This window comes from Conger conger, chromosome 15 (assembly GCF_963514075.1).
Source record: "Conger conger chromosome 15, fConCon1.1, whole genome shotgun sequence".
Lineage (NCBI taxonomy): Eukaryota > Metazoa > Chordata > Actinopteri > Anguilliformes > Congridae > Conger > Conger conger.
The window spans coordinates 8,142,744-8,167,605 of NC_083774.1; the positions used below are offsets into that span (position 1 = coordinate 8,142,744).

General features: G+C 51.9%; 1 protein-coding gene across 3 annotated transcripts in view; it reads left to right on the top strand.

Moving 5' to 3' along the window:
* LOC133111306 (Golgi apparatus protein 1-like) overlaps positions 1 to 24,862 on the top strand; it is a 62,379-nt gene that overhangs the window by 31,789 nt on the left and 5,728 nt on the right. For 2 of the 3 annotated variants that reach the window (XM_061221512.1, XM_061221510.1), the window contains exons 4-25: positions 1 to 65; positions 3,971 to 4,174; positions 5,108 to 5,179; positions 5,718 to 5,904; positions 6,675 to 6,889; positions 7,644 to 7,765; positions 10,102 to 10,203; positions 10,741 to 10,894; positions 11,492 to 11,515; positions 12,108 to 12,245; positions 13,087 to 13,173; positions 13,672 to 13,734; positions 14,670 to 14,783; positions 16,106 to 16,194; positions 16,811 to 16,928; positions 18,666 to 18,758; positions 19,406 to 19,543; positions 20,571 to 20,694; positions 21,369 to 21,511; positions 21,915 to 22,016; positions 23,920 to 24,027; positions 24,591 to 24,711. The exon at positions 1 to 65 is cut by the window's left edge and continues 151 nt beyond it. In XM_061221512.1, coding sequence (XP_061077496.1) covers positions 1 to 65; positions 3,971 to 4,174; positions 5,108 to 5,179; positions 5,718 to 5,904; positions 6,675 to 6,889; positions 7,644 to 7,765; positions 10,102 to 10,203; positions 10,741 to 10,894; positions 11,492 to 11,515; positions 12,108 to 12,245; positions 13,087 to 13,173; positions 13,672 to 13,734; positions 14,670 to 14,783; positions 16,106 to 16,194; positions 16,811 to 16,928; positions 18,666 to 18,758; positions 19,406 to 19,543; positions 20,571 to 20,694; positions 21,369 to 21,511; positions 21,915 to 22,016; positions 23,920 to 24,027; positions 24,591 to 24,711 — 2,583 coding nt within the window. The remainder of the gene's footprint in view (positions 66 to 3,970; positions 4,175 to 5,107; positions 5,180 to 5,717; positions 5,905 to 6,674; positions 6,890 to 7,643; positions 7,766 to 10,101; positions 10,204 to 10,740; positions 10,895 to 11,491; positions 11,516 to 12,107; positions 12,246 to 13,086; positions 13,174 to 13,671; positions 13,735 to 14,669; positions 14,784 to 16,105; positions 16,195 to 16,810; positions 16,929 to 18,665; positions 18,759 to 19,405; positions 19,544 to 20,570; positions 20,695 to 21,368; positions 21,512 to 21,914; positions 22,017 to 23,919; positions 24,028 to 24,590; positions 24,712 to 24,862) is intronic. The other variant, XM_061221513.1, reaches the window with a different exon arrangement.

A 24,862-nucleotide genomic window follows, 5' to 3' on the forward strand; every position in this document is an offset into this window, starting at 1 on the left:
TCATGGACAAGTGCAGGGAGGACATCAACACCCTGCACTGTGGAAGCATCAGCGCCGGGGAGAAGGTGAGAGTCTCCGCACCGCACACGCACGCACTCCTACACGCACCCATGCACACACACACACACACCCACACACACCTACGCACACCTACGCACACCCACACACACCTACGCGCACCTATGCACACACACACCCACACACACCTTTGCGCACCTATGCACACACACAGACACAGATACACACACTTGTGTGCACACATTGGCTGTCTTCCGTCTTCTGCTCAGGACAGTGTTCTTTTGTTCCACCATGCTCTGTCATGAAAGCACTGTTGTGTGTGTGTGTGTATAGATGGATGGGGATGTGCGTGTGTGAAATGGATGGTTGGATGGATATGGATGGATGGGTGTGTGTGTTTGTGTATGTATGTGTGTGTGTGTGTGTGTGTGTATATAGATGGATGGGGATGTGCGTGTGTGGAAATGGATGGTTGGATGGATATTGGATGGGTGTGTGTGTGCTGGACATGGTGTAATCTTGTTTGTTCAGGTGCGGTTTGCTGTCCGTTGTGTTCTGCAGCGGATAACAGGGTGCTGTCTGCGGGTTGTGGGCAGGGCTGGAAGCACATTCATGTCTAAGCTCTGTTTAGTGTGTGTAATTTTGGGCCGTTCCTTCAGATGCTATCAGAGCTCAGCTTCCTTCCCCTTCTCCACTTCTCATCCACATCCGCCACAACCCAAAACAAAATGGCCTCCTCGTCTGGATTTAAATTATTTGAGATTATTGCCCGTGGCCTCATTGTGGGCTGGAGAATTTGACACTGGGGGGGAAGATTCCCTTACTTTTTGCGTTTGATGGATATTTACAGCTTCCATTTTGGGCTGAAGGAGGGGTTTTCTCTCTCCCATCGAGGTGTTGACGGTTGTGTTTTCAGAGCTTTGCAGGATGAGCTGAGTTGTGAAACGCAGAGAGGTGGTGTTTGCCATTTGTAGCGCTCGCTGACTGTAACCCCCCTCCCCCCCTCCCAATTTTCTTTTCTTTTAAATTTTTTTTCCCGGTCGCCACACCAAATTTCAAGTGCCCTGGTTGCTTCCAGACTATTTCATTTTACTGGCAATAGGTCATAATAATAATAATAATGCGTTATGTTGCTGATTCTTATCCAAAGTGACTTAGTTGATTAGACTAAGCAAGGGGCTACCTCCCCTGGATCAGTGTGGCCCAACAGCTGGCCAGATCGTATTGTGGCTGTACCTTAGACACAAGGCTACATGCTGCCCAGGTAAACGGCGCAAATGAGGGAATGGGTGTAGAAATGCGTACGTGATATATGATGAGCAATATGTACTGTAATATGGTGGCACGCAGCCATAGGGAAGAGGAGTCGGTTTTTCCACAGGAGCCCTGATCTGTGAAAGGAATCTTCTAGAATGCTTCCTGTGCACGGAATAGCAGTGACCCGTTTTCTTCCCGTCTCTCTCCTCTGTCGGTGGTGTTCTGGTAAAGGGCGGATTTATCCTCAACCCTCGCCACTTTAGGTTCTTACGGTTTTACCAGCATCGCGTAATTGCATCCGATAACATCGCCTCAGCGTCGTAACGTGCAGTTCCAGAGCGGATTGTAGTAATTAAGAATCTCAGTCCCGACGCTTTCTGACCTGTTTGAGGGACCGCAGACCTTAGAGTTATTTTCGGTGTGTGTGATTGGCAGACGGAAGGTGTTCTGGAACGAGGCTCTCAGTATTTGGCTGGCTGTTGCCAGGCAGCGCAGTTTCCCTTAATGTGGCAGAAATGATGTGGCGATAATGAAAATTGTCTGCTCGTGGTCCGGCCGTGGCTCCTTGTGAAGATGAGGTCCTGTCCGTCTCTGCCTCTCCGCCTCACTGTTCCCGATTCCGCCATTTTGTCTGGCCGGCCCCTGGACGGCGTCCTGCCTGCAGAGTGTGTCTCTGATGCGGTAATGTCAGGAGCTCTGAGCGTCTGAAATCCCCCGGGATGGTAATGTCGCCGTCGCCCCGTCGCTAAATTACAGGGCTGTGTTCGCCCCTCGCCAAAATGGCTGCCTTTGTGTTTGGCTCAGACGACATGATGAGTAGGGGAGGGGGGGGGGGGGGCAGCAGCTTGTCTGAACGGGTCAGATGATGAGTCTGTCTGTGTGTGTGTGTGTGTGTGTGTGTGTGTTCATGTCTCTGTCTCTCTGTCTCTCTGTCTCTCTGTCTCTCTGTCTCTCTGTCTCTGTGTGTGTGTGTGTGTGGAATGTTTGTGTGTGTGTTTGTAGAATGTATGTGCGTGCGTGTGTGTGTGTGTGTGTGTGTGTGTGTGTGTGTGTTGTTCATGTCTCTGTCTCTCTGTCTCTGTGTGTGTGTGTGGAATGTTTGTGTGTGTGTGTGTGTGTGTGTGTTTAGTGTGTGTGTCAGGGTCCGTGTGTTTACTGTGCGTAGCGTGTGTGTGTGGGGGTCCTGCCTGTTCTTATCAGCACCCTGGTTCTTGCTGTGTGAGGTCGTGATGGCGGCTGCCTGAGTCTCTCAGAGCCGCTGTAATTATGACTCAGGCCCTGGTTTCAGCTGCACTGGTCCTGGGCGGGGGGGGTGAGTGCTGGGGGGGTGAGTCTTTGTAGGACTGCTGGTGTGGCGTGAGTGCTGGGGGGGGCGGGGGGGGGGTGAGTGTTTAGGGGACAGGTGGGGTGGGGAGATGAGTTTTGGAGGGGGTGAGTGTTTAGGGGAGAGGTGGGGAGATGAGTTCTGGAGGGGGTGAGTGTTTAGGGGACAGGTGGGGTGGGGAGATGAGTTCTGGAGGGGGTGAGTGTTTAGGGGAGAGGTGGGGAGATGAGTTCTGGAGGGGGTGAGTGTTTAGGGGACAGGTGTGGTGGGGAGATGAGTTCTGGAGGGGGTGACTTTTTAGGGGACATGTAGGGTGGGGAGATGGGTTCTGGAGGGGGTGAGTGTTTAGGGGACAGGTGGGGAGATGAGTTCTGGAGGGGGTGAGTGTTTAGGGGACAGGTGGCGTGGGGAGATGAGTTCTGGAGGGGGTGAGTGTTTAGGGGACAGGTGGGGTGGGTAGATGAGTTCTGGAGGGGGTGAGTGTTTAGGGGAGAGGTGGGGAGATGAGTTCTGGAGGGGGTGAGTGTTTAGGGGACAGGTGGCGTGGGGAGATGAGTTCTGGAGGGGGTGAGTGTTTAGGGGACAGGTGGGGTGGGGAGATGAGTTCTGGAGGGGGTGAGTGTTTAGGGGACAGGTGGGGTGGGGAGATGAGTTCTGGCGGGGGTGAGTGTTTAGGGGAGAGGTGGGTTGGGGAGATGGGGTGCTGGAGGGTGGTGTGGGCGCTCTGGCGAAGCTGTGGAGAAGAGACTCTAATTGCGGAGCGGATTTTTATTTATTTCTTGCCGCTCTATCGTCCTTTCCGCTCTCCTCCGCGGCCTCTCACCGCCTCATTGTTCGTCCCGGAGACGCGGCTCGCCTCTTCCAGCTGAAGTGTTTTTAATTGTGTGCGCGATGCGAGTGACAGCTGCCGTGCCTGTGTAGGGCAGACCCGTTTCCTGCATGCCTCCTCCAACCTGGAAATATCAAAACAAGCCTGTTCATTTCCCCCGGCTTCCCACAATCTGTCCTGTCTGTCAGAGCCAGCACTCGGCCCTGTTCACTGCTGTTTGCTGTGATTGGGTAGTTTGATCTTTTTTGGTGGAAGGTGGAAATGATATTGCATATTCACTTTCATTTTTTCTTTTTTACAGCGCTACAGACAATAGCTGCCGAGTTGAATGTGATTTATGAATAACTTTGAATTATGCAGTGATTTTTTTTACAATTCTTCATTCTTTTCATATCTCGTTGGAACGGGTTGTGCTTGTACTTGTCCCTTTCTCGGTCTGTGAAAGAGAGTCCAGTCTCTCTCTCGCCGTCTCTTCCTGCTTCTATCAGCCTTGGATGGGGACTCACGTTCTCTCTCTCTCTCTCTCTCTCCCCCCTTATAAGGACATCCACTCCCAGGGCGAGGTCATTTCCTGCCTGGAGAAGGGTCTGGTGAAGGAGGCGGAGGAACAAGATGGCCGCCGCGTGATCAAGGAGGACTGCAAGAAGGCCATCATGCGCGTGGCGGAGCTGTCGTCCGACGACTTCCACCTGGACCGCTACCTTTACTTCTCCTGCCGCGAGGACCGCGAACGCTTCTGCGAAAACGTGAGGCTCCTCCCCTCTTTCTCTCTCCCTCCCTCCCTCTCCCTCTCTCTCTCCCCTCCCTCTCCCCTTCGCTGTCTCCCTCCCCCTCTCCCTCTCGCTCTATCCCCCCCTTTTCCTCTTTCTTTCCCTCCCTTTTTCGCTCCATCCCACTCTTGCCCTCTCCCTCTCCCTCTCCCCGCTCCCTCTCTCTCTCCCCCCCCTCCTTCTCGCTCTGTCTGTCTGTCTCCGCCCTGTGTCTGAGGCTATGAACGCCCCCCCCCCCCCCCCCCCCCTCCCCGAGCCTGAGCAGGGTCCAATCCCCCCTGGAGCAATGCAGGGTTAAGGGCTCAAAGGCCCAACCAACTTATCGTTGCTACACTGGGGCTTGGAACTCCCACCTTCCCGGTCCCTGTCATGCACCTTAGCCACGAGGCTACAGGCACTGTTCTGGCACTGCCTGTTTTGTGTTGCACCCCTCGCACTCCTTAACTGGTGCACAGTAGAGAATAAAGATGCCAAGCCTGCAGTTCTCCACTCCTGCCATTCTGAGCTTGGCCTTCGTCCGACCTTGTGCTGCGTCATAACTCTCTGTCGTGTGTCTGTGGATCGTGTGATGTCTGTAGTGTGTCTGTGGATCGTGTGATGTCTGTAGTGTGTCTGTGGATCACGTGATGTCTGTCGCGTGTCTGTGGATCGTGTGATGTCTGTAGTGTGTCTGTGGACCGTGTGATGTCTGTAGTGTGTCTGTGGATCGTGTGATGTCTGTAGTGTGTCTGTGGACCGTGTGATGTCTGTCGTGTGTCTGTGGACCGTGTGATGTCTGTAGTGTGTCTGTGAATCGTGTGATGTCTGTAGTGTGTCTGTGGATCGTGTGATGTCTGTAGTGTGTCTGTGGATCACGTGATGTCTGTCGCGTGTCTGTGGATCATGGCCATGGTTGACTTTGTCTTTCAGACCCAAGCAGGAGAGGGCAGAGTCTACAAGTGTCTCTTTAACCACAAGTTTGAGGAAGCCATGTCAGAGAAGGTGTGTTTTTCTGCCGCTCCTATTTATTTCTTAATTAGTTTTTTTTTACTGTTATGCATTTTATTTTCTAATTATCACTGTGCATTAGAGATAACCTGGAGGCGACACACTCATTAACATCATTCTGTCCTCTCTCAGACTTAATTTATATTTCAGGCTCATGCAAAATGAGCCTTTAGCCGCTATGCTGGGACACCATGTGCACATTCATAGCTTTGAGTCTGGTTGGTCCTTTCTCTCAAGCAGAGAATATTAGGTTGTTTTTAATTAACTTTGTGCTTGACAAGTGAAAATGTCTTACTCCATTGGCAAATCTTGAAATGAGTCCAACTGGCAATATTTTTGTCTTATGTAGCAAAAAAGTAAAAAGAAATAAGATTTTAAGTCTGAAAATAAGATGACAATATAACGGAGAAAATACCGACAGGACAGTTATTTTTTTGTTTTTTGTTCGCCCACGGGAGTGAATATGACACCGCACACAGTGCCGATGATGCTGTAATAACAGTCTGGAGAGTAACGCTGTGTTTCTCCGCAGTGCCGAGACGCTCTGACCACCAGGCAGAAGCTGATCGCCCAGGACTACAAGGTCAGCTACTCCCTGGCCAAGGCCTGCAAGGTGGACCTGCGCAAATACCGCTGCAACGCTGACACCAACCTGCCCCGCGCACGAGAGGCCCGGCTGTCCTACCTGCTGCTGTGTCTGGAGTCCGCCGTGCACAGAGGTGTGTGTCTGTGTCTGTGTCTGTGTCTGTGTCTGTGTGTCTGTGTGTCTGTGTGTCTGTGTGTCTGTGTGTCAGTGTGTCAGTGTGTCAGTGTGTCAGTGTGTCAGTGTGTCAGTGTGTCTCTGTCTGCTGTGCACAGAGGTGTGTGTCTGTGTGTCTGTGTGTCTGTGTGTCTGTCTCTGTCTCTGTCTCTGTCTCTGTCTCTGTCTCTGTCTCTGTCTCTGTCTCTGTCTCTGTCTCTGTCTCTGTCTCTGTCTCTGTCTCTGTCTCTGTCTCTGTCTGCCGTGCACAGAGCTCTGTGTGTCTGTGTGTCTGTGTGTCTGTGTGTCTCTGTCTGCCGTGCACAGAGCTGTGTGTGTGTGTGTGTACACACAGTTCACAGAGGTGTGTGTGCGTGCTTGCGTGCGTGCAACCTGGGTAAGATCCACGATTGTTTTCTTTTCTGTTGTATTGGAACTGATGACAGTCTTAGAAACTCCCTTTTGCCTTCTGATTGATCTTGGCACCAGGCAGGCATTTGGCTAACTAAACGGAATGTGCATTTACATCATTCAACAGGAACTGTTTGCTGCAAACACTGTTGGTCGCATACGTTTGTGGTTTTGAACACATGTCGGAAGTGCTTCAGTAAATATTGAGCTGTGTAAGTTTTTAACCCTCGGGGAGTGTACGTTTAACTCTCGCTGTCCCAGGTTGAGTTTGGAGTGTAAGTTTAACCCTCTCTGACCCGGGTTCTGTGGGGAGTGTAAGTTTAACTCTCGCTGTCCCAGGTCGCACGGTGAGCGGGGAGTGTCAGGGCGAGATGCTGGACTACCGGCGGATGCTGATGGAGGATTTCTCGCTGAGCCCGGAGATCGTGCTGCACTGCCGGGGCGAGATCGAGACCCACTGCTCCGGCCTGCACCGCAAGGGCCGCACCCTGCACTGCCTCATGAGGGTGGGCCGGGGGGACAAGGGCAACGTGGAGAACCTCTGCCAGCAAGCGGTGAGCACACGCGCGCACACACATGTTCTCACACACACACACACATACAGGCTCACACACACACACACGCTCTCTCGCACGCACACACACTCTCTTGCACGAGCACACACACACGCACACACGCGCGCGCACACACACACACACGCACACACATACAGGCTCTGACACACACACACACACACACATACACACACATGCATGCTATCACACACGCGCCCTCTCGCACACACACACACACACACACACACACACACACGCTGCGCAGCACTGTGCTGTAGTCTCCTCTGCTCTGTGGTTGAGGCTGGTTTGTGACGTCTGTGCGGGCTGGCAGACGCTCTGTCACTCTTATCTCTTGCTGTCTGCAGTCAGACGGGGCTTTGGCCGAGTAGAGAGATCTCACACTGATGGGGACATAATGAGATGACTGTGCTGTCCTGTTGGGCTCCTGTTCCTTCTGAGCCCTGCTTGTTCTGTCAACACGCACTTTCTCTCTCTCACACACATAAACACACACATACACTCTCGCCCTCTCTCACACACACTCTCTAACACGCGCCCTCTCACATGCGCTCTCTAACACACACGTGCTCTCACATGCGCACACGCACACACATGCTCTCTCCCTCTCTCTCTCTCCCTCTCTCTCTCTCTCTCTCTCTCTCTCTCTCTCTCTCTCTCTCTCTCTCTCTAGCTCTCTCTCTCTAGCTCTCTCCCTCTCTCTCCTGAAGCCGTTTGATCTGTTTTGTGTTTGCAGCTCCAGACGCTGATCCAGGAGGCAGATCCGGGGGCAGACTACCGCATCGACCGGGCTCTGAACGAGGCCTGCGAGTCGGTCATTCAGACGGCCTGCAAACACATCCGCAACGGAGACCCCATGTGAGTCTCTCTCTCTCTCTCTCTCTCACACACACACACACACACACACACACACACACACACGCGCACGCTCACGCACACGCACACATATACATCCGCAACGGAGACCCCATGTGAGTCTCTCTCACACACGCACACACACACACACACATCCGCAACGGAGACCCCATGTGAGTCTCTCTCACACACGCACACACACACACACACACATCCGCAACGGAGACCCCATGTGAGTCTCTCTCACACACGCACACACACATACACATCCGCAACGGAGACCCCATGTGAGTCTCTCTCACACACACACGCACACACACACACACACATACACATCCGCAACGGAGACCCCATGTGAGTCTCTCTCACACACACACACACACACACACACACACACACACACACACACACACACACACTCACACTCACACTCACACATCCGCAACAGAGACCCCATGTGAGTCTCTCTCTCACACGCACACACACGCATACACATCCGCAACGGAGACCCCATGTGAATCTCACACACACGCATACACACACACACCTGCAACGGACACCCCATCTGAGGCGCACACACACGCACGCACGCACACACACGCACACACACACACACACACACACGCACGCACACGTAACAGAGACCCCATGTGAGTCACACGCAAACACACACACCTGCCCACACATCCGAGACATAAAGGCGCAAAGGAGCACAAAATGGCAGACCGAACGGGGTCAGCCCAGCTGCGTTGAGGATGAGGAGATTGGTGTGAGCACTGCCGTGGATATTCAGTTCCAGTTGACTGCTCTGTTGGTGTGGTTCTCTCGTTAACACCGGGTGGGTGTGTGTGGCTTTTTATCTGGGTTAATTGTTCTCTGTACGTGACTCACGGAACACGTGGACCGGGGGACTCGAGTGTCGATCTATCAAGTGCGGCCGTTTGGCGCCGCTGGGTGATGTGTTACTTTAAATAGCTGCACACTCTCTGCCCAACGTCAGGCTGGATGGACAGTGCTGCACCAGATCTCTCATTAGTCTACAGACCTGGACAGCGCATATCATGATTACTGTATACCATATGGCACGTATCGTTATTACTGTTTGTCATACAGAGCATATACAGTACATATCATAATTACTGTATGCTGTACCATGCATATACAGCACACATCGTAATTACTGTATACCATACGACACGTCATAATTACTGTATACCATACGACACGTCATAATTACTGTGTGCCATGCAGAGCATATACAGCACGTATCATAATGACTCTATTTAAGTGTACCATTTCCATGGGCCTGATGAGAGGGGCGAGAACGGACACGGAAGCGCAGGCTTTCGTCACGGTGTCTCAGAATCGTCAGCGTGCGGTTCTTCCCGTGCGTTGGTTCCTCTGGAGGTCTGCGGCGGTTGACGGTGATGATCTGGGTGCGTGGCGCAGGGGAGGGGCGGATTGGGGAGATGTCAGAGCGCTGTTTCGTGCGCGGGATGGATTCGGCGGGGGGGGGGGGGGTGTAATGAGTGGGCGGGCGTCGTGCGTGGGGTTGGGCATAATGGCGGTCTCACAGTGCAGATAACGAGCGGGCGGGGGCTGTAAGGCTGCTCCTACGCTATGAACGGTCCTCCTCTCAGCGTTGTTCCTGATTTTTTAAAAAGATTTTTATCTCCCCATTTTCTTCCAATTTGGTAGCCAGTTGCACCCCGTCTCTTCCCATTGCCCGTGTGTTAGCTCGTGATACGCCGCCTACACCCCCTTGCCGAGTCCTCCCCGCGCCCACGGAGCAGCGAGCCAATTACGCCGCTCCGTGCGAGCCAGCCAAACTCAGCTTTGGCAGGATTTATCACCGTCTCGCAGGCCCAGAGGTGCGTGGGATACGCTGTGGTGACTGTCCCTGAGCGTGGAGCTGCGTCTGGGAGGGAGGGAGGAGGTGTCAGTGGCACACTTTACTGCCACTGGGACCAGTACTCTCTTCTCCTCTCCCCACCTCTCCTCTCTTCTCCTCTCCTCTCCCCACCTCACCTCTCCTCCCCTCCCCTCCCCTCCCCTCCTCTCCTCTCCTCCTCTCCTCTCCCCTCCCCTCCTCTCCTCTCCCAGGTCACTGGGTCCCTGTGTGGTGGGGTACACATTACATTCGTTTTTGTTAGCTGACGCTTTGTGGGGTTACGGGCCTTCCTCAAGGGCCCAACGGCTACACTGGGGCTTCAACCTCCAGCCCCCAACACCTTAGCCGCTATGCTATAGGCTGCCCCCACATGTGTACGGAATTGTTATTCCTGTGTATTGATCCCTTGTGTGTGTGTGTGTGTGTGTGTGTGTGTGTGTGTGTGCAGGATCCTCTCCTGTCTGATGGAGCATCTCTATACAGAGAAGATGGTGGAGGACTGTGAACATCGGCTTCTGGAGTTGCAGTATTTCATCTCCCGGGACTGGAAGTGAGTTTAATCCCATCACTCCCGGTCTGTTTAATCCCATCACTCCCAGTCTGTATAATCCCATCGCTCCCAGTCTGTATAATCCCATCGCTCCCAGTCCGTATAATCCCATCGCTCCCAGTCCGTATAATCCCATCACTCCTAGTCCGTATAATCCCATCGCTCCCAGCCCGGGCATCAGTGAGAACAACAGTCTGCTCAGTAGCCTGTGTGAAGACTTGCATGGTAATATGCAGCCTACTTGAAGGTCCCATATTGTACACATTACTTGTTTTATTGTTATGATGCCATAAATTCAGTTCTTCTGACGGATGGTGTGGATTTATTTGGGGAGGGGGGGGTGGTGGTGGTGGTGGACGACGACTGTGTTTTGATACTTTCAGTTGCACCTCCAACTCCTTTATAATTAACATGGAAAGGGAAATGTCATTTTCCACAATGAGAGACCTTTCAGTTTCCACTTGGAGCTTACGCACTGGCCGTGTAGCAGGTAGCAGGTGGGGTGGATCCTGCTCTAACTTCCTGTGTCCCTCTCAGGTTGGACCCCATCCTGTACAGGAAGTGCCAGGGGGACGCGTCCCGCCTCTGCCACACCCACGGCTGGAATGAGACCAGCGAGATGATGCCTCCTGGCGCCATCTTCTCCTGCCTGTACCGCCACGCTTACCGCACAGAGGAGCAGGGCCGAAGGGTAGGCAGCTTACCGCCAGTTCTGCTAACCAGGGTCCGGGCTAACCGCTAACCCAGGTGCGGGCTAACCGCTAACCCAGGTGCGGGCTAACCGCTAACCCAGGCGCGGGCTAACCTAGTACCGCTAACCAGGCCCCAGGCTAACTGCTAATGTAGCGCCTTTGACCTTACCACCCTCTCCAAAACTCAGGAGGGATTCATTGCGGTCATATTTTGTGAATTGGGAGCTTCCCTTTTTTCCTGATTTTGTCGACTTGGCGATTCGGTTAGTGCACCCGTGAAGAAAAGTTGTCGTGGTCATTAAACTTAAACTTAATAAGTCCCCTGATCCAAGTGGAATAAGTGCTCTTTGTGTTAATGTTCTTCAGTTGCACCGTGTACATTGTTGAGGTCCTAGACCGAATGCTGCAGGTAAACCCTAACCCTTTCAACGTTATTTGGAAAACGTAGAGCCCAGTTAATTATAATAATGAAAAATTGCAGTGTCACGATGGTCCGTCCCTTCTTTGTTGTAAGCTTGTTATACCGTGCAAACACATTTGGGCTAATATTCACATTAGCTTTAAACTGGTTTAACTGACTCTTTTGAATTTAACAGCGTGGTTCAGCGGAAAAAGTACATGTAAGTAATTACTCGCTTTGAGTTCCACCCATTACGGTGATGATGATGATGCTGATGATGATGATGCTGGTCATGAGGAATGGAATTAATCATGCTTCTAAGATTAACAAAATTATTTGCCAGTATTTCCAAAAGATGCCATATCTGCAAATAAATCTTGGCCAAGTAAAGATTATTTGCAAAATCTTTGTTCTGTGAATCAAGATCTTTGGTAAACGGAGTATAATTTGGATTTCAATGATGTGATTGCTCAATCAGTGGGGTTGCTATGGTGACTCGGATTCATGAAGTCACATGAATGATGTGCATGAGTCTTTCTCTCTGTCTGTCTCTCTCTGTGTCCCTCTCTGTCCCTGTCTGTGTTTTTGTCTCTGTCTCTCTCTCTCTCTCTCTGTCTCTCTGTGTGTCTCTCTCTGTCTCTCTCTCTGTGTCTCTCTTTGTGTGTCTCTGTGTGTGTGTCTCTCTGTGTGTGTGTGTCTCTCTGTGTGTGTCTCTCTCTGTGTCTCTGTGTGTGTGTGTCTCTCTCTGTGTGTGTCTCTCTGTCCCTCTCTCCCCCCTCCTCTCTGACGTGTGTCCCCCGCTGCGCCCCCAGCTGTCGCGGGACTGTAAGGTGGAGGTTCAGCGGATCCTCCACCAGAGGGCGCTGGACGTGAAGCTGGACCCCGAGCTGCAGAAGCGCTGCATGACGGACCTGGGGAAGTGGTGCAGCGAGAAGACCGAAACGGGCCAGGTGGGTGTACCCCTGTGCTCCCCTGTGCTCCCCTGTGCTCCCCTGTGCCCCCCTGTGCCCCCCTGTGCTCCCTGTGCCCCCCTGTGCTCCCTGTAGCCCCCTGTGGCCCCCTGTGGCCCCCTGTGGCCCCCTGTGCCCCCCTGTGGCCCCCTGTAGCCCCCTGTGCCCCCCTGTGCTCCCTGTGCCCCCCTGTGCCCCCCTGTGGCCCCCTGTAGCCCCCTGTAGCCCCCTGTAGCCCCCTGTGGCCCCCTGTGGCCCCCTGTGGCCCCCTGTGGCCCCCTGTGGCCCCCTGTGCCTCCGTGCCCCTGCTGTCCTGCTGGGGAGGCCTGTGGCCTGGAACAGCACGCAGGACTAAATATCCCCTGTGTTTAATGTCCCCAGGCCAGGGGCCCAATCATGTGCCATGGAAGGCTGAGGATGCAGGTTTTCATTCCGGCCAATCACTGCAGCGGCTGAGCTCACCAATTAACACACATTCAGCCAGAGAGGAGGTGAAGTCAGCAGGTGTTTTTGGAATAAAACCTGCATACCCTCGGCCCTCTGTAGCACATGCTTGTGCACCCCTGGACTAGGCAGTGGGCTCTTATCAATTATACCTTGGGCTATTGGCAGTCTGGTTTTTAATTGCGCATCGTGGAAATCTGATGTCGTCTGGCAGTCTGAGGGTTGCCGGTTCGATCCTGCCCTGGGTGTGTCGAAGTGTCCCTGAGCAAGACACCTAGACCCCTAAATGCTCCTGACGAGAGCTGGTTGGTGCCTTGCATGGCGGCCAATCGCCGTTGGTGCGCTGGTGTAATGCTGTTCTTGTGTTTGACTGGTTTGCGTTCCGTTTGTCTCTCAGGAGCTGGAATGTCTACAGGACCACCTGGAGGACCTGATCCCTGACTGCAGGGACGTTGTGGGAAACCTGACTGAGCTGGAGTCTGAGGTATGGGAGGGATAGTGTGCACTTTGTTCTGAGAGTATGCAGGGATAGTGCACACTTTGTTAGGGGGCGACATGGCTCAGGCAGTAAGAGCAGTCGTCTGGCAGTCGGAGGGTTGCCGGTTCGATCCCCCGCCCGGGCTGTGTCAAAGTGTCCCTGAGCAAGACACCTAACCCCCAAATGCTCCTGACAAGCTGGTTGGAGCCTTGAGTGGCAGCCAATCGCCGTCGGTGTGTGAGTGTGTGTATGAATGAGTGAATGGAGAAGCATCAATAGGTACAGCGCTTTGGATAAAGGTGCTATATAAATGCCAACCATTTACCATTTACCATTCTGAGAGTATCGAGGGGAATTGTACAATTTGCTCAGAGTACGTGTGGATAGTGCACACTTTGTCCTGATGTTTTGAGAGTATGCTGGGATTGTGCAGACCCTGTTGTTTTGCACTGACCGTTTCCCCTTCACACTGAAGCACGCTGACGGTTCCTCTTCCTCTGATAGGACATCCAGATCGAGGCTCTGCTGATGCGAGCCTGTGAGCCAGTGATCCAGTCCCACTGCCACGTGAGTCCCGCCCCCTCACCTCAAACGCCTCTTTCATTGGGCCTTACCCCACATGGCCCCACCCCACGAGACCCGTGATTGGCCCGCCCCTTTGTCTCTCTTCTGACCTGCGACTCACATTGCATTATATTAGTCATTTGGCAGATGCTCTTATCCAGAGCGACGTACAATAAAGTGCATACCCATAGCATACCAGGAACAAGTGCACTGAAAACCCAAGAGGAAATTACTTCCAAGTCCTTGTGTGATCACAGATAAAACTTGAGCCCTTGAAGAGTAAATCAACTTTCCATTAGTAGCATACCACGGTTGGCAGCAAGAATACCCTGAGTAATCTAATTGGCTGATTCTCCCTCCTGTGGGCGCTGATTGGCTCCTGAGCTACTTTGACTTTCCCTTCGAGTCATGACCAGTTTAGATGTCCGAATGCTAAATTTAGCCCAAAGGTTTCTGGCTGCTGTGGGGTTGTATCCAGGGTAGTCTCAATGTGCCATTGATATTTCTCCCAAATTTAACCTTCCATGGAAAACCTGGTCTGGAAGCACGCAGTTCCGGTGTGCCATTATCCAATCCAATTTATATTCTGGATAGGTAATTCCTTATTTAGGAAGCTTTCAGTATTTTTAATCAGGGTACTGCACCTTTAGCTCATTGTCAGTGACCCCTTTAAATAGCCACAGAAAGCTGATAATATTGTGCCACTGGGTTGAGTTTCCTGGAGGTGGTGAAGAGGTTTTATTCTGATCTGTAGATTGCTTCACAAGAAAGGTGACGAGATTATTTTCCTCAGGGTGCAAAAAGCCTGCCATTTTAGAATCAGATGGGAGACCCCCCCCCCCCCTCTCTCTCTCTTTCTCTCTCTCTTTCTCTCTCTCACGTTCTCTCTCTTTCCCTCTCACATGTTTTCTCTCTCTCCCACACTCTCTCTCTCCCAGGAGGTGGCTGACAATCAGATCGACACCGGTGACCTGATGGAGTGCCTCGTGCAGAACAAACACCAGAAGGAGATGAACGACAAGTGTGCTGTTGGGGTCACCCACTTCCAGCTGGTACGAGGCCTCGGTTTCGCCCAGCGAGATGTACAGGAACTCTGACATGTTCCAAGACTGCAAACGTTAGCCATTGCTAACTAACGTTAGCCAGCATATTCCAACTTTTTTTTCTGTTTGCCACAAACATTTGCTAATGTGCATGATCGTCTTTTGTCAGCCTTATGGTCAGGGGTTCAAGGAAAGTGTGACCAGAAAATATTACCTGTTCTTCTGTGTGGGGGGGGGGGAAATTTGTCTGTGGAGAGTAATTGTTTCAGTGTGAAGACATTTTTGTATTTATTAGTACTGTCCAAAAACGGTATCATTTGGTGACGGTAAATTATTTGTTTTGACTGAAGTCAGTTGAGACTTCAATGGGGAAGTTTGCTTTTTGGCACCAGAGGCTTAATAAACTGCAGTACCTTCCGGTAACCCCTGGAGTTTGGGAGCGTCTGGGGGGGGAATGTCAAACCCTCGCTTCCTGGTTCCACCATGTTCCAGCTGTGCTCTCGCGGTGCAGGATTTTCCCCAGTCCCCGGGCTCTTTGTTTAGCTCCTGAACGGGCTCTGAGGCAGGATGCTTCTCCCACTGCTCCTCCCTGTGGGTTGTCTGGGCCCCGTTGGCCTGACGGGCCCTGGCGTGTGGTGCCGTTAGTCTGTGGGCACAGGCCTGCTCCAGGCTGCTCTCGCTGCAGAGATGTGCCTCCCTCCGAGAGAGCGGAAAGCCCCATCGCTCTGTTGTCAGCGGAGGGATTTAAGTATACATTAACGCACTCCGTGTGGGAGTGTAGATCTTCAGAGTGTCCTCGTTCTGCAAATTAGTGGTTGCCAGTCTCTTAGCTGCTCAGTGCGTAGCGGGAGATTCACATCGCTGTGGGTGGTGGTTTCATAGGGGGGGCAGTGCGTTTGAGCTCTCCTCAGTTAGTGATGCTTTGTGGGTCTCCCAGGGAGATCCTATTGCCTAGTGTCTAAGGTACATGACTGGGACCCCGGCATAGCCACGATAAGATCCCACGGCTATCACCTCCCAGCTGCTAGCATTGCCTAGACCAGCCCAAATAAGCCAAGGAGGCAGCCTAGTGTAGCCTAGTGGCTAGGGTATGTGACTGGGACCCAGTAGGTTGGTGGCTCTAACCCCAGTGTAGCCACAATGAAATCCATACCTGGGCCCTTGAGCAAGGCCCTTATCCCCACATTCCTCCAGGGTTGATTGTCCACCGTTTTAGTCTAATCAACTATTAGCGCCAGGTACTGTACTGTACTGTACTGTAACGGGGAGCGTTTCGGGTGAGGTGTCTTGTTTACGAGCCCGTGTCTCTCCTGTGACCCGCTCTCTCTCAGGTTCAGATGAAGGACTTCCGCTTTTCCTACAAGTTCAAGATGGCCTGCAAGGAGGACGTGCTGAAACTGTGTCCCAACATCAAGAAGAAGTGAGTGCTGGGATTTAATGTCATGTCTGCACACTGCACACTGCACACTGCACACTGCACACTGCACACTGCACTCCAGGAGTGACTGGTTCTGCTCTGCGCCATGATTTATGCTGTCTGCACACTACACACTGCACATTACACACGGCATACTGTGCTCCAGGAGTGACCGGGTCTACGTGGTACAGTATGTATCCTCTGTGAGTTGTGGAAGAGGAGTTTATTGGTTGTTTTCTGGCACTATGGTGGGAATACGGTGTGTTCCAGTTCTGTGGACATAAAGCTTGAGTGTCAAGAGCCTCATAGCCTCCCAGTGCACTCCCCCCTCCCCCCTCTGCGGTATCTTACTGTTATTTCTCTCTCCCTCCCCCTCTCTCTTGCTCTCCCTCTCTCTCTTTATCCTCCCCCCTCTCTCGCTCTCCATCCTTCCTGCTCTACCCACCCTCCTCTCTCCTCTCTCACTCCCTCTCCCCCTCCCTACCATGCTCCCTCCCTCTCTCCCTCACTCCCTCTCTCCCACTCTCTACTGTGCTCCCTCTCCCTCCCCTTTTTTCCTGCTCTCCCTCCCCCTCTCTCCCTCTCTCTCTCCCCCCCCCCCTTCTCTCCCTCTCTCCAGGGTGGATGTGGTGATCTGTCTGAGCACCACAGTGAGGAACGACACCCTGCAGGATGCGAAGGAGCAGCGCGTCTCGGTGAAGTGCCGGAAGCAGCTGCGTGTGGAGGAGCTGGAGATGGTGAGTGGGTAAACGCCGGCCCGCGCCGGGTCAGACCAGCCTCACTGAGACGCGGTGGCGCCCAGCTAAAGTAACGGACCTCCATGCAGGCATCATGGGGCGACATGGCTCAGGCAGTAAGAGCAGTCGTCTGGAAGTCGGAGGGTTGCCAGTTCGATCCTGCCCTGGGTGTGTCGAAGTGTCCCTGAGCAAGACACCTAACCCCCAAATGCTCCTGACGAGCTGGTCGCCGTCGGTGTGTGAGTGTGTGTATGGATGGGTGAATGGAGAAGCATTAATTGTACAGCGCTTTGGATAAAGGCGCTATATAAAATGCCTGCCTGCCATCAGTTCATTGCAGTTTGTTACAGTTTCACACCGAGGATCCGGGGTTCGATTCCCTGTCCTGCCAAAGCCTAGTTTGGCCGGCTCACATGGAGCGGCGTAATTATTAGGGACACCGCAGGGGTGAGCAGAATCGCTGCGTACAACAGCGCCCCAGTTGCCTTGGAATGGCAGTCGCAGGCTCTTGAGATGATACGGCTTGAAGAGGGCGTGTTGTTCTCAGCATCGCTTGATCCATCCAACCGGGGTAAGGCAAATAATTGGAATAGATAGGGTAAAAACTGGCTACCAAATTGGGAGAGAAAGGGAAATATGAAAATGAATTTGTGGGTAAGGGAGTGCTGTTCTAATAAATAAAAAGACAGTCTGTTCAGAGTTCCAGCCCACACAAAGGCACTGAACTTTTGCCCAATGCTGCTGCCCGCCGAGGACCCGGGTTCGAATGCAGAGCGTGTTCGGCGCCTGAGTGAGAGGCAAAAATTGCCCCTCCACTCTGAGGGTGGGGGGGCGGGACTGCAGGGGGAGGATCGCTATGGGGAAGCGTCTCTGATCACCTCGGAATCATGGTCTGGAGCTTGAGAAGGCATAGCTTGAAGGAGGGTCTGGCCACCGCAGGGCAGAGTTGTAGTGCCGAATCCTCAGCAGACGCTTTTGGATAGAAGCGTCGGCTGAATAACTATAATAGTCCTCCAGAACCAGGGAGTTGCAGGTGTGCCTGGCTGTACTCAGAGATGTTCCTTCACCCTCACCCTCGCCTGTGAAACTCCGCTGCTCTGTGGAATGGAGGCGTGACTGATAAACGATCACGTATCCAGTATTTCTGTCTTTGACGGAGACCATTCCTTAAATGTCCGCTGCATTGCCGAGACTACAGAAAGCGGCCTTCTCCGTCTGATTTATGCGTGATCTCTGAAGCCATCATCGATCCGTGTCCTCTGGGTGGTACATTAACATGGCTGCCCTAAGATTAGATGCCTCTGTTGATTTGGGTATCGACATGCCTTGTGAATGGATAGCTGGTTCTGGACAAAGCCTCGTTGTGTCGAGGAACCCCTAAATCTTCTGCCTCCTGCAAATCTGCTGCGTCTCCAGTCCTGGGGGAGTGCTTTTTCATTTCGGGAGCTGACACAAATAATCCTCCTCGTGGCCTAATACCGAGCAGTTTAAAATACTTCATGGTCGACTTTACGGTTTTACTGCCTTTCTGTGTCTTCTTTGATTGGAGGAGCGGACATTTTAATTTAGGCAGAGGTTAGAAACAGCCTGTACCCCATTGGCCAGTTTGTTAGATGAGACCTTGTGTGACCGCTGATGAAATGCTTGCCTGTCGATGTGACGTCCACTGGCATTGATTCAGCCTGTCCGCCCCCTCCTGCCCCACTGTCCCCCGCCCCACTGTCCCGCCCCCTGCAGTCTGAGGACATCCGTCTGGAGCCCGAGCTCTTCGACTCGTGCAAACAGGACATCAGCAGGCTCTGCCCCAACGTGGCGTTCGGAAACGCTCAGGTAACGCACCGCTCACCCGTTGAACTCCCTCTCCTGACACGCCCATTGTGAGGGACTCGTACGAGTGGTCTCGTGTCGCCATCTGAAATACAGCGGTGGCCCCTCGTTCCCGCTCCTGGAGAGCCGCAGGGTGTGGCTGGTCTTTGTTTCTGCTTTAACATCAGTAACCAGTTCAGGCCCGAGAAACCAGGTGATGTGCGTTGACTGTGTATTCAGTTGCTTTAATTGATCACTTAAGCACTTAGTAACCATGAAAGCCAGCCCTGCGGCTCTCCAGGACCAGGAATGAAGACCACTGATGTGGTAGGACCAGGATCGCATTAGCAGAACAAACCACGGTTTAGTGTTGTGAATTAAAAATGAATGCTGTCGCGCCGCTGAACCTATACTTATACAGCTGTACCTGTAACATCACTACTAGAAAATGAAATCAAAAACAAAAAAGGATGTCTAAAAGTTTTAAAGCTGTGTTGTGAATTCAAAAAAAAAAAAAGTTTTTAATTTGCCTGTGGTTGTGAGTCTATGGGGTACAATGACACACTCTGTGCGACAGAAAGATCATATGTACGCAGGTAGGTAAGATGGTAGGAGCTTTGTGGCTAAGGGAGTGCTGTTCTGTAAGAGTCCTCCTCTTCCCCTACCCTCAGGTGATCGAGTGCCTGAAGGAGAATAAGAAGCAGCTGGCGCAGCGCTGCCACCAGAAGGTCTTCAAGCTGCAGGAGGTGGAGATGATGGACCCCGAGCTGGACTACCAGCTCATGAGGGTCTGCAAGCAGATGATCAAGGTGAGGAGTCGGCACTGGAGAGGAACGGGGCTGCCACTGCTCCCTGGTCCAATCGCTTATTTCATCCGTCCTTGTCTTCCATGTTCATTGACAGACCTGGGAATCGATCGAGGTCCGCCAAATTTGGTTCCAACCCACTAACCCCCCCCCCCCATCTGAACTGCATACTGTACATCCATCCATGTGGACTTTCTCGATTACCTGCGAGTTTGCTACCTGAACTGTTACCATCTTAGCCTGTAGGCCAGTAGAGGATGGGAAGCCCCCTGTAGCCAGGTTCCTCTCGAGATTTCTTCCCATCTTGAACTTGTTTTTCTCACCACTGTTTGTGTGTTCTTCTCCCGACCAGGGGAGGTCGTTTACCTCATATGCTACTTTGGTGGTTCAGGGATAATATTTCACATTTTTCTTCCCTTCTGTTACCACGTAAAGCGTATTTGCGCTATGTGTAATTTAATGCTCCTTGAAGGATTCTCGAACGGTTGGACCTGTGCGTCCACCTCTACCCCATAACGCCATGTCTGTAACTGACATGATTCAAACTATAACTGAAAGGGCAAGGACATTCCATTCACCAAATCAATGTGTCCTTGTTTCCTTTGTCCTCGCCTCCTTTCCTGGGTGTAGTGAGGAGCTAAGCGAGTAGGAAGGGAGGCGAGGAGGTAAAAATATGTTTTTGGAAATGGCATCCAGGCGTCGTTTTTTCCTAACTTTAATTTCGAGATAAACAAAACATTTTTTGACGTCTCCAAAACTGCGTGGGTGTCAACAAAAGAATTCTTGCTTTAATTCTTCAAGTTACTGAGAAGTTGAATGCAGGGTTAAACCCGAGACGTCATCTCCCTAGTGCCACAATAGCTCTTTTTATTCTCTATTCCGCTGTGCTGTCAAGCCCGTACAATTCTCTGTGGTGTCTTTTCAGGCACAGATGCCTGGAAGTCTGACTGACTGCTGTGTGGATGGACCGCGCCCTGGGTTTTCCCCGCCCGAGTAATTGCGTCCCGTCGTTTCTGAATTTTCGTTTCAGCGGTTCTGCACCGAAGCCGACGCCAAGAACATGCTGCTGTGTCTGAAGCAGAACAAGAACAGCGAGCTGATGGACCCCAAGTGCAAGCAGATGATCACCAAGAGGCAGATCACTCAGAACACGGGTACTGCGCTGAGCCGCGGGCTGACCTCAGGCCCCTACCCGCGTGCGCTTTATGGAGCGGTTTGTGAACCGTACCGTCACGGCGTATTATTCGTGGGGATGCATGCGAAAGAACCGGAGACATGGATTCCTATGGTAACTGCTGCAGTGGCGCAGGAAGCCTGTTCATGGAGGCTGCCATGTTTGACTATGGGGGTGTTTTTGGTACTGGGTACATGGCCTCTGGGGTACTTGGGCCTCTGGGGTACTTGGGCCTCTGGGGTACTTGGGCCTCTGGGGTACTTGGACCTCTGGGGTACTTGAACCTCTGGGGTACATATGCCCTCTGTGGTACTCTGGGTACCTAAATGTAAATGCATGAATTGGAATGGAAAAAGTCCCTGGTGTGTAATTGGTTCTGTGTGAAGAAACTTTAGAATTTAACAGTGCTGTCCAAAATGGTATAATTTCCCCAGGGCAAATTCATAGTTTTGAATGGAATTCAATGGGGAAAATTTGCCTTTTTGCCTCCAAATCCGTAATAAGCTGCAATACCACCGGCAGCCACTTGTGTTTGTGAGCTTCTGGGAGAATCTAAATCCTTGGTCCCCTGGTATGATGATAAATCATGAGAAAAGGCCACTTGGTCATCCAAGTGGATTACAAACCCCGGTTGGTTTCCTCTGCCCTCCTCAGACTACAGGTTGAACCCTGTGTTGCGGAAGGCGTGCAAGGCGGACATCCCCAAGTTCTGCCAGGGCATCCTGAACAAGGCCACTGACGACAGCGAACTAGAGGGCCAGGTCATCTCCTGCCTGAAACTCAAATATGCCGACCAGGTAACTGCAATGCTGATTTATTTATAATAATAATAATAATAATAATAATCATAATAATTTGTTATATATAATAATTTAGGTGACAATTTTATCCAAAGCAACTTGCAGTTAATTAGACTAATCCAGGGACAATCCCCCTTTGAGCAATGCAGGGTTAAGGGCCTTGGTCAAGGGCCCAACAGCTGCCCTGATCTTATTATGATGTGGGTAATTGTATGGGTAATTGTGATACACTATTCTCACCAAAGCTTGTCTGTGTCTGTGTCTGTGTCTGTGTGTCTGTGTGTCTGTGTGTCTGTGTGTCTGTGTGTCTGTGTGTCTGTGTGTCTGTGTGTCTGTGTGTCTGTGTCTGTGTCTGTGTCTGTGTCTGTGTCTGTGTCTGTGTCTGTGTCTGTGCGTACAGCGACTCTCCCCTGACTGTGAGGACCAGATAAGGGTCATCCTGCAGGAGTCTGCCCTGGACTACAGGCTGGACCCCCAGCTCCAGATGCACTGCACAGAGGAGGTGAGGCCAGCTCTTCAATTCATATTTTATTTGTCTAGCGCTTTTCACAGAAGACTGTCCCAAAGACGCTTTACAGAGTAACAGAAGGGAAGAAAAAAGGCCCTTAACCCCCGCATAGCCCACGAGGTAAAAGTAAAATAAAACTGTATAGTGGGGAGAAAAATCTCGGGAGGAAACCCGGCAGGGATACAGTGGTCCATGACAGGGTCACGGTCAGGTCAGGGGACAGGGTTGGAGATCAGGGTTGGAGATTGGCCAATGGTTCAATCTTCTACAAAGACCTTTACACAAATGAGGTGAAACTTGCCCTTTTTAACATTTCACATATGAGCATCGTCTGATGAAACAGATCCAGTAAAAACACAACAATAGCTATTCTTCTCTTTAACTTTCGTATTTATTTGCAAAGAAATGACAGAAAGTGAGAAAGCTTACCGGCTGTCTGATTTGAATCAGACACAGTAAGACTCTTATACACACTTTTCCTGAAGGGGGGGCTTTACCAAAACAAAAAGACATGAAGCTGGCCACTAACATTTATCAGTATTTTGTCTTCTGAATACCCCTTGTTGACCTTGCTGTAAGACCAGAATGTGCTAGCTGAGAAGCAGAGACATTACGGTCAAAGGCTGTCTGTCTGCTGGAGAGAGACAGAGAAAAGACTCATAGTAAGCACTTAATTCAGAAAGTGGTCTAAAGGCCTGGACACACCAAACCGACGGTCGGCCGTCGGACGTCGGTGGCGCCCTGTCGGCCGAGTCTTTCCGGTGTGTCCCGCACGCCGACACTCCGTCGGCGTGTTTTGGAGGGCTCCATGTTCAACATGTTGAATCGGCGTCGGAGCCGTCGGACGTCGGTGAGAGCTCTCTCATCGACGGCTCCGGGGGATCCGACACCGACCGTCGGTTTGGTGTGTCCGGGCCTTAATAGTAATAAGGATTATCACTAAACGGTTATTTGTAATCATGTGATTGTCTTTGTTAACACACATTGTCAATTAAGAATAAATTAAGAAAATTACCCTTACAAACTCTTGACGCGTTTGATGGTTATCAGGCTTGACGCAACATTTCTACTCCATAGCTGACAGAAACGGTCAACTAGTTTAAAACGGGTTATTTAACAGAAGGGTTAAACGGACACTGCATACAACAGCCCCCCCCCCCTATATTCCCACTAGATGATGCCACACATGGCAATAAAGAGAGGCGTCTCATTGATTTATAGTCACATCTGCTTTCTGGAGGAATCGTCGTTTTTCCTCCAACTGCCATCTGTGGCCTTCCTGAGCTTGGATGACTGGATGACCTGAGACCCAGACTCTACTGCCTGTGTCTCAGGAGCCTGGTGATCGGTGTTCAAGCCTGGAGATTCCCCTCTGGAAGGGCCGTTTACACCCCGTGGATCTTTATTTATGGAGCCGACAAGCCTGGCACTGTCAGAGCAGTCCAGGTTAAATGATCTGTGCTTTTCACCTAGCGGGTGAGACGAGAGTAGATTTATGGCCTGGGCCGAGTTCACTTGTCTGTTCAGGGGAAGCGGGAAGCTCTCCCAGCCGCCTGACGGCGGTTGTCTACCTGTCTGTTTACCCGGTTGTCTGCCTGTCTATTTACCCGGTTGTCTACCTGTCTGTTTACCCGGTTGTCTGCCTGTCCATTTACCTGGTTGTCTGCCTGTCCGTTTACCTGGTTGTCTACCTGTCTGTTTACTTGGTTGTCTACCTGTCCGTTTACCTGGTTGTCTACCTGTCCGTTTACCTGGTTGTCTACCTGTCTGTTTACTTGGTTGTCTACCTGTCCGTTTACCTGGTTGTCTACCTGTCCGTTTACCTGGTTGTCTACCTGTCCGTTTACCTGGTTGTCTACCTGTCCGTTTACCTGGTTGTCTACCTGTCCGTTTTCAGATCTCGAGGCTGTGTGCCGAGGAGGCGGCCGCGCAGGAGCAGACGGGACAGGTGGAGGAGTGTCTGAAGGTGAACCTGCTGAAGATCAAACACGACACCTGCAAGAAGGTACGTCGTCCGTCCTGATCGGGTCGCTCAAGCTCTCGCCTGCGTTCAGTTCAGCGAAGGGTTGGGTGCTTTCCTTCTCCAAGCTGCTGACCCAAAATAAATGTTCCCACTCGGCCTTAATCTCGATCTAGACTTTCACTCCAACCCTAACAAAGCACACCTCCTTCAACAGCCCGATCCTGGGGATCTGCCGTGCTTTATGCTTTCATTTCAACCTGAAGAACTCATTCTACAAATTTAGAAGCTCAATTAAATCTCCAGCTGTTGAAGGAGGTGTACTTTGTTAGGGTTGGTATTAAAGCCTACAAGGCAGTAGATCTCCAGGAACAGGGTTGGGCAGCCCTGCTCTGGCTGTTGAAGGAGGTGTGCATTGTTAGGGTTGGTGTTAAAGCCTACAAGATGTTAGATCTCCAGGAACAGGGTTGGGCAGCCCTGCTCTGGGTCTTGCATGAGGTGTGCTCTATTAGGTTTGGAGTGAAATTCTACAGGATGGATCTCCAGGAACTGGGTCGGTGACCGCTGATCTAAACCCTGTGAATTGCTGTGCCTCTGTCCCCCTCCAGGAGGTGCTCAACATGTTGAAGGAGAGCAAGGCCGATATCTTCGTTGACCCCGTCCTGCACACTGCCTGCGCCTTGGACATCAAGCACCACTGTGCCGCCATCCCGCCTGGGCGTGGTCGTCGTGAGTACACCGCCCACCCCACCCCCGAACCCCACCCTGTCCTCCCCTCCAAACACCAACTTTGTCCTCCCGATCACCGTGCCTCAACTCCGCCCAGGGCAGAGAGACGTGTCTCCAGCGCTGTTGAGACTGCACTCGTACCATGACTTTA